General features: G+C 41.2%; 1 protein-coding gene across 3 annotated transcripts in view; it reads left to right on the forward strand.

Annotated features, from left to right (window-relative positions):
- Window positions 1-15,304, forward strand: part of ext1c (exostoses (multiple) 1c) — an 85,480-nt gene that overhangs the window by 64,076 nt on the left and 6,100 nt on the right. For all 3 annotated transcript variants that reach the window (XM_084919897.1, XM_084919899.1, XM_084919898.1), the window contains exons 3-7: window positions 5,885-5,978; window positions 10,346-10,453; window positions 12,003-12,122; window positions 14,511-14,643; window positions 15,068-15,186. In XM_084919897.1, the coding sequence (XP_084776023.1) occupies window positions 5,885-5,978; window positions 10,346-10,453; window positions 12,003-12,122; window positions 14,511-14,643; window positions 15,068-15,186 (574 nt within the window). The remainder of the gene's footprint in view (window positions 1-5,884; window positions 5,979-10,345; window positions 10,454-12,002; window positions 12,123-14,510; window positions 14,644-15,067; window positions 15,187-15,304) is intronic.

Below are 15,304 nucleotides of genomic sequence, written 5' to 3' on the forward strand. Positions count from 1 at the left end.
GCGCCCTCTCTGTTTACTGTTTCCTCATCTTTTGGCTTTTTCACCCTCTAATCTTTACAATATGCTGTTCACATTTCTCACTTGTCTCTTTGTCTTATTTCAGTTTTGACTCCCAGTGTTTTACTGTCCAAATAATGCCTATTGTACAATAAAATACAAAGGTAATATGTCTGCCCCTGCTTCCATCTGATGGCAGGTTTATTGTAAGCTATAGTGTCGAATGCCTGACCTATTGCCTGCAGACAGAGCTGTAGTTTTGAGGCTTACTTGCATCCGACCCTCCCTTCCTCTTCAGTCCCAGAGGCTGAAGCAGCTGGCTACATACATATTTCTGAATGACTAAGCAGGCAGGCAGCAGAGGTCTGGATATGCTGAATATTTTGGGAGAAGCCATAATTATTGGATATTATTCCACTGGATTTTTCAGCAACAGAAACTCCCATTACTCCTAGCTCTCATTTGTCTTGATGTCTTGATCAATTGGTCCTTTGCAACATTTTACAAAAAACTAAATGAAACATGTAAATGAGGGTTGCTTGGGCCTACAGTTTTGGCCGTAATTTGTAAGACGTGTGCTGAAATTACAGAGACAGTCCAACTCTGTCATGCAGGTCATACTGTGCTCGCTGAGGTGTACATGAGAGTGAAAAGCACAGACGGTGGCCTGTTAGCGCCGTGGCAGCTAATCCATAACCTTTGTGAGCCTCGCGCTCGTGCTCACGCATGCAAACACACAAATACTGGAGCACGTTCACGCTCCATCGACACCTGACCTTTACAGGAAGCAGAGTGGAAATCAACTGACCAGAAGCTCCTGTCACTCAAGGAGCATCCACCCCACCTACCCTTCCTCTTTCCCTCCATCCCTCACCTCTCCATTTACACGTAGTCAATATTCATTAGTCAGTGTTTAGTATAGAATGAGAGAGAGAATGTGTGGGTGAAAGAGACAGAAAGGAAAACCGAATATGTGTGTGTATATATATATATATATATATATATATATATATATATATATATATATATATATATATATGTATATATATATATATATGTGTGTGTGTGTGTGTGTGTGAAAGGAAGAGAATGTCAGGGAGGGTGAAGCTGATGTTTGAGCAAGGGAGAGAAAAGGAATCGGGAGATGACAGGGCAGAAGAGAAGCAGATTTGCTTATTAGACACCCCAAAAAAACAGGCGTGCACACACAGTCAGAAAGTCAGAGTGGTGCCATCTTAGTAAACACAGCTTTGATGATATGGGTATCATACTGAGCCCAATGACTTGACTTAAAAGAGAAAAACTGCTGTGCACTGTGCACTTTGTGTGTGCACATTAGTGAGCGAGAGAGCGAGAGATACTGTGACTGTATGAAACAAAAATACATATTAAAAAAAGATAGAAATATGAAGATATCAGGCATAAATCTGTGTGTGTTTTTGTAAGAGAGGAAAAAGAGAGCGCGAGTGTGTGTCTTGACTACAAATCAACTTCTCTTATCCATCTACGTAGATTGCCCCCATATTGGATGTTTAATATTTAACTATAGCTCTTCTCTTGGGAGGCATGGAGATTAGAAAAAAAAGTTGGGAGGCTGCAGTGTGTGTGTGTGTGTGTTTATACACATATACGCAAAAGCACACACAAATGCAAACACAGAGCAGTGCTGACTTCTACAGATTATGTACACATAATCAGAACCCTTCATCACAAAACCACAAACACTCAATATGCAATCAGGGGCATACAAATGAGATGGAAATGTATTCAGACAGCACCTAGTGTCAAAATGTTAAGTACAAGTTTCACATGTGTACCAAAATAACTACCGTGGTTCTGAAATAAATGAAAAGTGATAGTTTAAGTCATTTAATAAGCACCATTGCCCAAATCAATACTTGTTCCATCCATCTCAGGTCAGCTGAAACAAGTAGCACATGCAACACAGGCATGTAATCATATTTTGATTTGGTGCAGTTAGCCGGCAGTAACATAAGTAAGAGAATATCGAAGCCAGTGGAACAAGTTTACACTATATAAAATCATTAAAAAAACAGAGGATTCATGTGGAAGATGATCATGTTTAAAGAGGTGAATTTTGAGACAGGATATGAAAGTGGGGAAAGAGTCAGTGTTATGAATATCTGGGATGGAGTTCCAGAGGTGATGAGAAGAGCAGCTAACGGCTCTAAACCCCGTGGTAGTCAAACGGGGGGAAGGGACTGCGAGATGGAGGAGGAGACCCGAGCATGCGATGTGCAGAAGTTTATCATTTACAAATAATATGTAATAGGTCATAACTTTAACCTCAAACCCTCAATTCTTCACCCCACTATACTGAAAATGCAGATCGTTGTGTGCACATTACATGCACCATGCATACTTTCCCACATTATCACGCAGGGGATCCAGTGCGGTGCACTCCTTTTTTGGCACAATATAGAATTACCTCTATGCAGGCACACACTCATACATTAATACAAAGTGAGTCATTGTTATTTCACATGGTTTACCTACTCCACTCACAGAAACACTGACTCAGTTATTCACTCATACACATGGTTATGTTCTCATTTAAAATGACGCTTCCTCGACTTACAAACCAACAAATTTTGCCGCTCGGCTGCTGTTTAGTGTAGGCAGGCTGATGTGCGGTTGTGGAAATTTGTCATACGTTGCTAATGTAAAGTAGGGATACTAATCTGTGTGTATGAAAATGAATGTGAAGGACCGCTACGTGGCTACATTTTGAGTTAGATTTTAACTAACGTGATGGAGGCCTTAGGTACGTGACAAACTCACAGCTTGCACTTTTCTTCAGCATTCAGAGGGTTGTGCGCTATGAATTCATTTCCAAGGGTTAGACTGTCAGCACCAAGTTGCATTGCAAAGTTCTGACGGGTGTGAGGGAGAACATTCAGTGCAAACAACTTGAACTGTGGTGCGTGTCGCTATGTCAGTGTCTGCCTGCTCACAGTGTGTCAAAGCACCCTGCTCACCAGATTTGACTCCCTGCGGCTTCTTCCTTTTCCTCAGTACAAAATATGAGGTGAAGGGTCATCGTTTTGACACCGTGGAAGTGATCGAGCACATGTTCCAGATGGTGGTTGAAGCACTTAGAGAATAGGACTTGCAGGGGGGCATTCTAACTGTGGCACGAGGACAGCTAGTGCGTTGCTGCACATTGTGACTGCTTGGAAGCAGATAGTGCCCAGATTTAAATCATTTTAGAGAAAAATCTAGATTTCCAAACAAAAATGTAACAAACGGACTTGTACTGAAGAAATATGCAAAGAATGAAAGCATTTTTAACCTAAACCGGAGGGACACAGGGTGATGCAAAGAAAGGGACAGCACTATTATTCTTTTAAATTCAAGCAATATCATAAGCAACATTTGATTCACACATATTGAATGAAATTCAAACGGTACGCTTTTGTTTATGTGGGATTAGGTTTTGTGTTTTTGTGATATCCCATATAAGAATCAGTAAGGAATTTTTTTTTCCTTTCAGAATTATAAAATACTTCATTTTCCTGTTAACTTATGTGCATTTATTACTTAATCTACACCTGTGTATATTGCACAAACACACCTACACTGCTCACTTTGCACATCTGCGTGTGGACTCTGTATGACGGAGGAGATCAATAAACACATGCGTGGTCAAAGGAAAGGCGCAGAAACAAAGGGGCAGATGAAAAGAAAATGAGAGCGATTGGAGGAGAGGCAGCTGGCTTGGTTGTTTGTCGTTGAAAACAAAGTGCTTTTAAATGATTTACTTGTTCCCTGCATCGATGCATTCCCTCATTAAAGAACAACAGACTGCGAGATTTGCAGACAGACCATGTTGCATGCAGACAAGTTGAGTCGCAGTTATGCATTATCAAACACACATTAAAACATATGCAGGGACCCAGAAGCAACAGAACCCGGAGACAGAAGTGGGTCAGGCTAACCAGCTCGGTCTCACTACATTTAAAAAATGCAACGGGGTCCCGCTGTTTCGCATTAGATACGATGGATGCAAAGGCATTCGTAAAAATGTACGGCACGTGCACACTCATATACACAGTTTAGGAGAATATCTGTGTATTCTCAGACCAGCAAGCCCAAAAACGTCAGTGTGTTGACTCCAGAAGAAAAAACATTTACTTTTGAATGCGGCACACACTCTCACTTACACATTTATTTATTCCCTTTGCTCAGACACACGAATACACTGAGGAGCTGTACGTTTTCACAGATGCAATCTACAAATTCATTTGCTCATGCATAACTAAACGCATATCTTTACCCAAATCTCAAGCTTGGAACAAGATTTGGACAGCAAATCCTCAGAAATACATTGTGCAAATCTCTTTAACAGTCATGACGGTTATTTTTGCTGGAAGATTAATTTCAAATGTACATTACTGGAGTTGGTGCTGTTGTACATGCAAACAGATCCTCATCACACACCCACGCGTGTATGCATGTGCATAAAACAGTGGAGATATCTCTCTGTCAGCTCCATCAACAGGTGGAGGAATATCAGAGCGGAGCTGGAGCTAACGCCAGACAGGCCTGTCTTTCAGTAAACTGATGCCAGTGTTTGTGTAGGTCTGCGTGTGTCTGTTCGGTGTGTTTTGACACATTTATATTGGATACGCAGCCAACGCTGAGCTATAACAGTGACATCCTTTCAGATCTTGAACTCCAGAACTGCCTGTGCCAGTGTTAACCGTTGCCAACATGAGCAATGGAAGCCCAATTTTGTCATCTGGGGAGCAAAGGAAGACTGGATCTTGTCACTCATGAAGGGTTAGATGAATGAGGGTGCGAGAAGATTAATAGGAGGCATATTTTGCAGTGATGTTCCTGCTGCAAATAAACAAGCCGAGCGCTGGATGCCGAGACATGGGAGGGCTGAGGAAAAAGAGCGGGGTGACTTAAACAGGGAGGTGGAGTGATGAGATGTGGAGGAGGAAGAAAGAAGGGGGAAAGTTGAACTTTCGCTTAAGAGGCCGTTTGTTTCCTCATCTGTTTACTCTTCCCCGCAGTTCTTTACCATGAAACCGTTACGCCACTCGACCGTTGCCGTTCCACTCAGGGTATGAAGGAGAGTATTGTTTCAGGGGTTTCCATTTGGCATCTTGTGCATCGTAGAAGTATGAAATACGAGTGTGAGGCAGTGGACCTCAGCCAGTGGGAGGGGTGCACTCAAAATTTCTTACTTGGCATGAGTTCAAGTCATCTTGTCTACAACAGAGAAGAGAGATTAGGGCATATTTACTTATGAGCTCAGTGATAGATACTTTTCCAACATGCAGTAGCTATCTGTACTGGTGCCAACGTGTCTGCAGAGGGAAGATTTATGACGGCACATAATCTGAGCCATTATGACTAAATATCAGAAATGAAAAGCCACAAAATTCCTGGTTTATTTAATGTGTGACAGATGTTAAATTTGATGTATTAGAGGGAGCATGTGCTGCCACATTGGCAGACTATTTATTCGATTTGTTCGCTATCATTTTAGTAGATTAGGCCTTCACACTGTGACCGCTTTTAATCATCACTGCTTTTACAAAACTATTCTGCTTGTATCAATATTAATTTTAATATACCAGTTAGCATATTAATATTGAGACTAATTCTAGATTTTAGTTTCTCCTTTAACTGGTTCCAGCCACAATAACGTTTCTTCTTTTTCCACCTTTCTGCTGTCTTACAAAACTTTGCATAGCTTGGTTAGGTAGCCAGAATCATGACAAATGACTCGCTATGCCTGCTTTTAATAATTCCTGTGGATTAAAAGGTCAGTTGCTAATAAGGAATGAATGCTGCCTCTGCATATATGCATGTTGATAATGACTAACAATGTGTTATAATTCCTCTTTGCTAGGTTTGATTACCAGGAGCTCCTCCACAACTCCACGTTCTGTTTGGTGCCTCGAGGTCGGCGCTTGGGCTCCTTCCGCTTCCTGGAGTCACTGCAGGTAAATATATATTGTTGTGCACAATGCTGGCTATGACCGTTATTCACCTTAAAGTCTCATAGGTCATTTTTCACAATTTACACCTACATTTCTCAGACCCAGTCATCTAAAAAAAACATTTTACTATGCGAAATAAGGGCTTAAAGATTCAACAGTTTTATTGATTTCTCTGGAGTTTAGATATATTTGTGTTCTTGCTCATGCACATTACACACTTTCATGTACCGATGAGCTTTAGTGTTATTTGAGTCAGGATCTAACAGTTGGTGGGCTCTTTGCTTAAGATACCAACAGGAGCTGAATGAAGCAAATTAGATGATCTTATTATCATGCCAGATTTTTACTTATTTGATTATGAATGGTTAATGTTGCCAATTTAAACTTGGTTTCAAACAAGCTTACATTATTATGTTTTATGCAAAAGGCGTACAGTGTGATAATGAGAGGTTTCACAGGAGTCTCTACAGTCCTGTGAAAAAGTCCACCCCTACTGCTTTTATACGTATTAAGAGGTTAAAGGGTCCAGGGAATACTAATAAAATGCAGCTGATAAAAGGATCAAATGTGAGCACCTCTATAAAAGCAGAGGTTTTGGTTTGCCGGTCTGGAACATTTAAGTGTGCGTTAACACAATGCCAAGGAGGAAAGACATCAACAGTGACCTCAGAGCAGCATTTGTTGCTACCCATCAATCTGGGAAGGGTTCTAAGGACGTTTCTAAATAATTTGAAGTCCATCATTTTACTGCACGAAAGACTGTTCACAAGTGGAAAACATTCGGGACAGCTGCCAGTCTTCCCAGGAGTGAACGCCCTAGCAAATTCACAACAAGGTTACTCCATGCAATGTTCGGATAAACTACAAACTACAAATCTCACACTCCCCAGGGCTCAGTTAGCATGTTAAATTTAAAAGCTCACGACAGTCCAATTAGAAGACCACTGAACAAGAATGGCTTGTTTGCAAAGGTTGCCAGGAGAAAACCTCTTGTCTCTAAAAACAACATGGAAGCTGACACTTGCAGAGTTGTATCTGAACAAACACTGCTCTTTGGACAGACACGACCAAAGTGGAGATGTTTGGACATGACACACAGCACCACATTTAATAAAAACCAAACACGGCACATACACCTCATAGCAAAAGTGTGCAAATTGGTAAAAGTGCAATGATTTGGGCTCGTGTTGCAGGCACAGAACCTGAGCATCTTGCAGTCATTGGGTTGACCATAAACTCTGACTATCTGACAGCTAAAGCAAGGCTAAAATTGGGTCATGCAACATTGCAATGATCCCAAGCACAGCAGTAAATCCGCACCTGAATGGCTGAAAAAAATAAAAAAGTCGAGGTGCTGCAATGGCGCAGTCACAGTCCAGACCACAACCTGATTGAAATGCAGTGGCAGGACTTAAAGAGAGCTGCGGATAAATGAGTTAGCACAAAGGTCAATCAAGTGAAGCAATTCTATAAAGAAGAATGGGCAAAAATTCCTTCACAACAATGTGAGAGAAAGTTCTACAGAAAACAATTCGAGTTATTGCTACTTGTTCTAGAAGGTTACTTCTACTGAATCATGGGGTTTTCCACTGGACTGCACAGAGTCCTGAAAACCTTCTTTTTCACATGACTCTGTGTGCTTACCAATCGTAATTATTTTCAAACATACTAATAAAAAGATGATTCAGAAGTTTTCTCTTTACAAAACGCTGTTGTTCTTTTCAAGACTTTACTAAATCCTGCATAAACAATTAGATAAAATCCCACATGTAATATACTAACACAATAACTATCAAAGCATTATCTGCTGATTTTCCCACAACGCTGTTAGAATAACTAAACCGCAGTGAAACCGTTCATGCCGAACAAGCTCCATCTCACATACTACCGTTCAATCAACAGGGAAGTGCAAAGAATGCAGAATGTTTATGTTCCAAAGCTGCGGTTTGTGTTGTGTTTTTGGTTATTGACACCTTAATGGTCACATCTGCAAGTGTTTTGCCCCAGACCTTTGTGCTATGTTGAATGCAGATTGAGCCATAAAGTCTTTATTTGCTATTTGAAAGGCCTTTTAGCCTAAAATGGATCCATTAACACACACAGACGCGAGCGAGCACTTATACAAACTCTAGGATCCTTCATTTAAGTCCATCAGTGAAATGTGCAAGCACACAAACAATAAAGAAACCACAGGCAGTGGAGTGAGAGAATAGTTTAAAACGCTTTAACAGTGTGCTGTAGTTCTCACTCTGCCACCCAAGTTGATGGTCTCACACCAGTGCAGGAAGCAGCAGTGGCTGTTTTTAGCTTTGCCGAACACTGAACTCTCTGGCTGCTACAGTGTTCCCTGGCTGCACTGCTCTCTGGGGCTACGTGGTGTGTGTGAGTGTGTGTTTCTAACTGTGCGTGAATAGTCCGGAAGCATCTATGGGAGTGGCAGCCTGCCCCACCGCCGCTGATGTCTGCTGAATGGACAAATCCACACACAACCCACTCGGCTTGGCAGCAGGTAGCTGTCATGGTCCCTTTCTCCTCTTTCCCTTTTTTTTTCTTGTTTTTTCCTCCCTATCGGCCTCTCTCTCTCTCTCTCTTCCTTTCAAGGCGCTTTTTAAGATTTTTCACTTGTGTACTCTTTATTTTTCATTTTTCATTTTTTTGTATTTTTTTTTGGTGCTAGCCAAGCCCACAGAAGAACTGGCATTTACCACTGTGGTAGGAAACTTGCTGCCAGCTTTCCAGTATACACACACAGACGCACATTTGCACACTCCTCCACATACACCATCGCTCAGAGCCTCCCCTTGTTCGTCTCCCAATGCAAACAAACCAAAAACAACTACACAGCACAGAGGCCTTCATTTTCCTCTACCTCCAGGCAGAGGGGGCTTTAAAACGTTTGAAGCTCACCCTCACAGTGATTTATCTCTCAGGGAGAAGGCTCCGGTGAGCTGCTGCAAAATTAAAATTAAAGGCCTTGGATTATCACTCGAGGATCTTCATTTGACCTTGTTTTAACCAGGTGCTAATTCCCACATACGCATGCACGTGCAGGTCCTGCTCGAGTGTCCTTCAGCAGGTTGATTCTCCGATGGAATGCTGGAGCGTGGAAGTCTCGATGGGCCGGAGAGAGTGGTTGATTTCTACAATATCAGCTGCCGATGCTGTTCTCTCTGGTGGTTTAATTATTTTTTTTTAAAAAAGGTGGAAACAAACCCAGATCTACCAACAGTCTAGACCACAGCGAGTAGAAAGAAAAACTGAGCAGGATGAGATGAAAGTGCTGCAAACAGAAATTGAAAAAAACAAGTAAACAAGGAGAAAATCTGATAGATTTACAGAGAGGGGAAGACCAAAGGGTGTGCAAGGGTAGCAAAAAAAAAGGAGAACAACATCAAAAACCTGTCAGTAAATGAAGAAATAAGACAGCATCAAAAATCCACTTCAATGAAGCATTATGCTGTAACGCATCAACTGCTTCTTAGTTTCTCTGCTCTCTTTCCCTCAGTGTTCCTCTTTCCCCACACATGTCCCCCTCAGTGATTGTACCTAATTAGCGTGGAGTGAGTCAGCCCTGTCAGCCACATCTGTGTTTGCATCTATATGAATGACAGTGTTTAACAAACCTCCGGAGTATCCAGGGAAAGTAGAGATGAAGTTACTACTCATTCCAGCCACTCTGTGAGGGTCTCACACACACACACAGAAGCATTGATCATATTATCTGCCCAGTTTGGGATATCACAGTGCCAAGCAGCTGGGGCTACACTCCTCCAGACTACATTGTATTCATGCAGCTGTATATCAAGCTATAGCATTTATTGCCAAAGGGGAGCCCAAGCCAGCAGCTAAGGAGGGCTGAATCAGAAGGAACCTATTTTGACTCACTGGATGTCAACTGTGGATATAAGCCTGTTTTTGACTGTGAATTTCACATGGCATTCTCTGCACGTTACCAGTTTCAAAATCCGCTTTTCTTTGGGAAACAACAACAACCTATGACACTGCAACCTACGCGTTTAAAAAAGGAAGGCTCTGGCAAAGCAGGCCTGCTTGGTTCTTGGGTGGCTCTATGTATTCTCAAGAATTAGTCGTGCACAGCCAGATCTATGTATGTAACGCAGCGTGATTACAGCTTCGGCCTCACACGTGCAAATGTTCTCTCCCACAAAGCCAAATTTTGCAGTCTCACTACATCCTGGGTTTAGTGCCATCAGGGGCGATCTGGCTATAAGAAACTAGAAGGAACCCATTTCATCTGCAGCTTCTCAAATCTTATATTTTGTCCTACGTTACACAAGTTGGTTTCTTATTTTCACTGTTTCCTTTAAGATTCTTTAAATTCTTGTTTCTGTTTGCATGTGTGTGTCCAGGCGGCGTGTATCCCAGTACTGCTGAGTAACGGCTGGGAGCTGCCGTTTTCTGATGTCATACAGTGGAACCAAGCGGTCATTGAGGGAGACGAAAGATTACTACTTCAGGTAACGGACATAAGCATTTACAAGTGTCCACACACAGGTGAACACCTTAACAGATGCAAACAGACATTGTGTTGACGGCCAGATGTTCATTCGGGATGCTTTGGGTCTTAGCATAACATCTGCATAAAATACATACTTGCGTTTTTTCATAATTTAAAGAAGAAAACATACAATTGTGTTAGTTCATGGGTGGCTCACTAGCCCTTAAGTTATACTCTGTCATCAAATAAGGCGTCTTCAGTTCTAGCAGATATGACTATAATTAAAGACATATCCAGAGATATGTATCCTTGGTTTAGGAGTCATGTTGGATTAGGCGAAGTTGAGAAATTTTACCACCTTCTTTTGGAATTATGCCACTATTTGGCAGCAACAGTAGCGAGGAAACATGTGAAGGGATGTGATATTCAACAAAGAAGCAAGCTTAAGGGATCTAGGGCGTATCGCAACCTTTTGGTTTTTAAATCAGATGTTCATTTATTCGATTTTTAACAGAATAAACAGTTTTTAAGAAAAACACAAGCACTAAACCCTACTTTGTAAGGCTTACAAAGACTGATAGCCAGTATTATCTCTATCTGTGCAGAGGATTCGCTTAGTTTAAATGCAAACATGGACCTTGGACAACATCCAGAACATCCAGGTAGGCATTACCTGTATCAAACGTGGTGGTTACAGCTTCGAGCTCCTTTGAGATTAAACACCCCAAAAGGCCTTAATCCAGCTTTATTTCAAAAGCACTCGCTCTCTCGCCGTGTCGCCTTGTTACACGGATGTACAAATAAACAGCCAGTGAGAAAAGCCAGTTCTCTCCCTGCTACAACCTTTATCTCTCTCCCTCACACACAAATTACATCATGTCTCCTCTGCATTGATCCGCTTTGATCCTGACCAATAGAGGACATGAATTGGCATTCAGCTAATGAGCAGGCACGAGCTCCCTGGAGCTCAGGGCGAGGGAGACATTTTCAAATTAGGGTAGAATTGGTTGAATGAGCTGACCTCATCAGCTGAATTTCTGCACACCTGCAAAAGCCTCACTTGGAAACGGGCGTATATTACACACCGATGTTCACATCGTCTATGATCTGAGCGCAACTAATGCAAGGCTGAGTGCAGGCAGACACAGTAGATGAAGTGAGAACTGCATTAGTGAAGCCGTCTTTAACATGCACTGAAATTAATAAGAAGGAGAATTTTTCAAAAAAAGAGGAGATTTTTGTGGCGCCCCACCGTTTAACACGCATTTCTTCCACTTTGAGTTAAAATGAATGAATGAATTTTGGTGGTTCATTGAAACCCCCAATGTATCCTCACTAATCAGGGTCTAATTATCTGAATGACAGCCCCTAAATCAGATATGTGTTAAATGTTTTAGAGGGCCAAATTAAACAACCCCTCTTTTTATCCTTTTCTAGACTATTTTAAAAGGTACGCCTTAAATTGACAACCATCAAAGGAAAAAATCTTAATCGTATTTGTTTTTTCTCTTTCTTAAATTGCTTTTTTAAAAAATTTTACCATGTTATTTTTTCTCTTTTGTCTTTAGGTGCCATCTACAGTGAGAGCAGTAGGGAACGAGAGAGTGCTGGCTCTACGACAAAGGACACAGATGTTGTGGGAAGCTTACTTTTCCTCGGTGGACAAGATAGTTCTCACCACACTGGAGGTCAGGCCAAGAATGGACAAACTCTTGATAATAAGGTCCACAAAAAATCCATCCAGATGTTGTTGGTAAAATCCAGGGTCAGACATTCAAAGGCAAAGCCCAAACTCACTATTTGAAACAGAGGATGGAGTGCTGCCTGGGTATAGCATGTAGGACACTTAAAAACCACTTGCTTGTTCTAGCATTTTCAGACATTTCCAATCTAACATGCTAACATAGCTCTCTTAACAGGTAATATGTAAGTTCAGGGCAAGATTTTTTCAGTTTGGCTCTAGTACTTCAGTGAAGTTTTGAATACTTACTGAACTATCTGATGAGACAGGTTACTACACATCCAGTTACTTTGGCACTTTAGTCTGAGGATTATAAAACAGAGAGGTTTGGTGAACAGATTATCTGCACAAACGCCTCATACCAACTGTCAAGCATGGAGGTGGAGGTCTGATGATTTGGGTTTATTTTGCACCCACAAGACATCAGGCCCTTGTATACTTACTGAATTGACCATGAACTCCTCTGTTTATTAAAAGAACTATGCAATTGGGTTGTGCAAGAGGGCCATGATCCCAAACATAGCAGCAAATATAAAACAGAATGACTGAAAAAGTAAAGAATTAAGTTATTGCAATGATGCAAAGTCCAGAACTCAACCTAACTGAAATGCTGTGTTGGGACCTTAAGAGGGCTGTGCTGGGAAAAAAAAAGCCAACAAACCTTGATGAACTGAAGGAACTTTGTGAAGAAGAGTCAGCCAAGATTCCTCTACAATCATGTGAGAGACTAATAAAGTCTGAAAAGAATTACTAAAAGTCATTGAATCATGGGGTATACCTAGCCTTTCACTGGATTGCATAAACTCTTGTAAAAACTTTATTTTTCACATAACTGTAGCCACGGTGACATCAGTTATTGGTTAGCAAAGTCCCGTTCTGAAGCTTCAGTCTGAACATTTTTGGCCTTTGCCATTTTGATATTTTGAAACTGCACAGGAGAAGCAAGCGGCGAATTTTACAGACTTTACAGTTACAAGGATATTCACGGTAAAGGATGCCCTGCTCTGTACTCAAATGCTCTTTGACTGAAGTGGGAGTGGAATTTACAAATCCGCTTTGCTTGTATCACATTAAGCTTTGACCCCCTAGTGTCAACACAAGATCCATGTCCCACAAATATGGGTGTGGGTAATACTGCAAACCTAGTTTTTCTCTGCTGCTATACAGATCTATTCAGAAATGTGCAGAACTCGAACGTTTCAAGTGAAAACAGCCGGTGCTATAAACACAGGCAGAGTTACTACTCCTGTGCCTTTTTCCTGCCTGCGTCCTGTATCATCAGTCCTCTTTCAGAAGACTGGTTTGCAGCAGAGTTGTCATATTTGAATCAAACACCCTTGTATCATTATGATTACAGGGTTGGCCCATGGTCTATATTTCCACTCTTTCACTATCTCAGTTTTGTGTTGAATTAGGTCTGTGAAACATTTCAAAGCAGAGCACATCTGATCCGTCTTAGAGAAATCCCCTAATGTATAGAAATTATATATCATTACTTAAATATCAGTCTCAACCTGCCAGTTTCTGCTTTACTGGTGACTATTATGACTTTTGATATGCTGCACATCAGGTGTAGAAGAAAAAACTTAAACTGGAATTACAAAGAGCTTGGATTTTTCTTCACTTTTTTGTCTTTGAACAAGCTGCAAAGAAATGCATTGCAACGATAGCTACTCTGGCTCAGAGAATGTCATTTGAAGGTTGGCCCAGCAGTTAGATGATGCATAAAAAGAAATGCCAAACCTCCTTATATAAGAAGTTTTTGAACACTCTGATAAAGTCAGTGTGAGTAAACAACAGATTTAATGCTGCTGAAATCTGAAGAAATCACAGAACGAGTGGTAGACTTTATAATCAGATGTTCACGAACTGGAGTCTGGGAGCTCCTAGTTAATTTGGTGTGTGGAATTTGTGCAAGGGATAATAAGAGAAAGGATCTGGAGGTTAGTGATAAGCTGGTTATATACAATGCATGTAGAGGGGACCTCCGCACGAGAGACAGCTGTGCAGTCAGCTTGAGGTCAGTGAGGCAGAGGACTTCAGGTGCCAGTGTTGCTGCTGCATGGACACCTCCTATTGGTGTACATTGGGAAGTACACAGATCCTGTCATTACAGACTGCTGAAATATGCAGAGACAAGTGTGTCAGGACTTGAACTGCAGTGCAGTTTATATTAAGCTCTAAAATTCTCATGCACTGGCTTAGAAGGGGAAAAATGAGTGTGATGCAGGCTTATACTAGATGAGTACAACAACCACTTTACTGCATAAAGCCAACATGTATTTCTCACATTGCAACCCACATCGAACCTCATCCAATTTTTTTCCTTTCTTAGATCATTAAGGACCGAGTATTTTCTCACATATCGAGGAACAAGTACATGTGGAACTACCTCCCAGGAGGTCTGCTGGTCCTGCCAGAGTACTCCACTCATCTTGCACATTTCCCTTTCTACTACCTTGGATTAGGTAAGTGCAGAGTTTATTTAAACAAATCAGCACAGCTTGCGAATCTTGATTGCATGCTAAGGATGTTGGAAAGGAGATGAATGATTAAGACGCCACACTCAACATTACACAAATTGTTCTCAAATATTTGCTTAAGTTCTTGTCTGTATTGATTTTAATTTTGCATTCCTGCCAAATATTTGTTCTTTTATCCGGTTTAAATACATTATTTTATAAATTACGGCAGCATTAAACTGCAGCATTGCTCTCTACAGCACAGTGTTTTAAATGTTCAGATTCTTCATGGTGGCTTGAAATTATTTTGATGATGTTCAGTACAGAGAAATATTAGTATTATTAGGCTTAGATTAGCAGCACCTTGCGCATTTTCAGACAGATAAGACATTTCATCATGTGCACATCTTTGTTTCATGACTTTGCTCAGGAGTCACTCCAGGACAGGAGTTCACTGCTGTCATCCATGCTGTCTCTCCATTGGTCTCCCAGTCTCAACCAATCATGAAGCTACTTCAGGTGGTTTCTAAGTCAAAGTACTGCTCACAGGTACATACTGAGATATTCTCTATGTAACTTTGTCATAATATTAAGCAAAAGTTTGACTGTGTGCACAGTTGCTTCAGAAAGTAGCACATATTATAATCGTAAGTTTAACTTGAAATGC

This window comes from Perissodus microlepis, chromosome 22 (genome assembly GCF_051167445.1).
Source record: "Perissodus microlepis isolate ML-2025 ecotype Zambia chromosome 22, ASM5116744v1, whole genome shotgun sequence".
In the NCBI taxonomy this organism is placed as follows: domain Eukaryota; kingdom Metazoa; phylum Chordata; class Actinopteri; order Cichliformes; family Cichlidae; genus Perissodus; species Perissodus microlepis.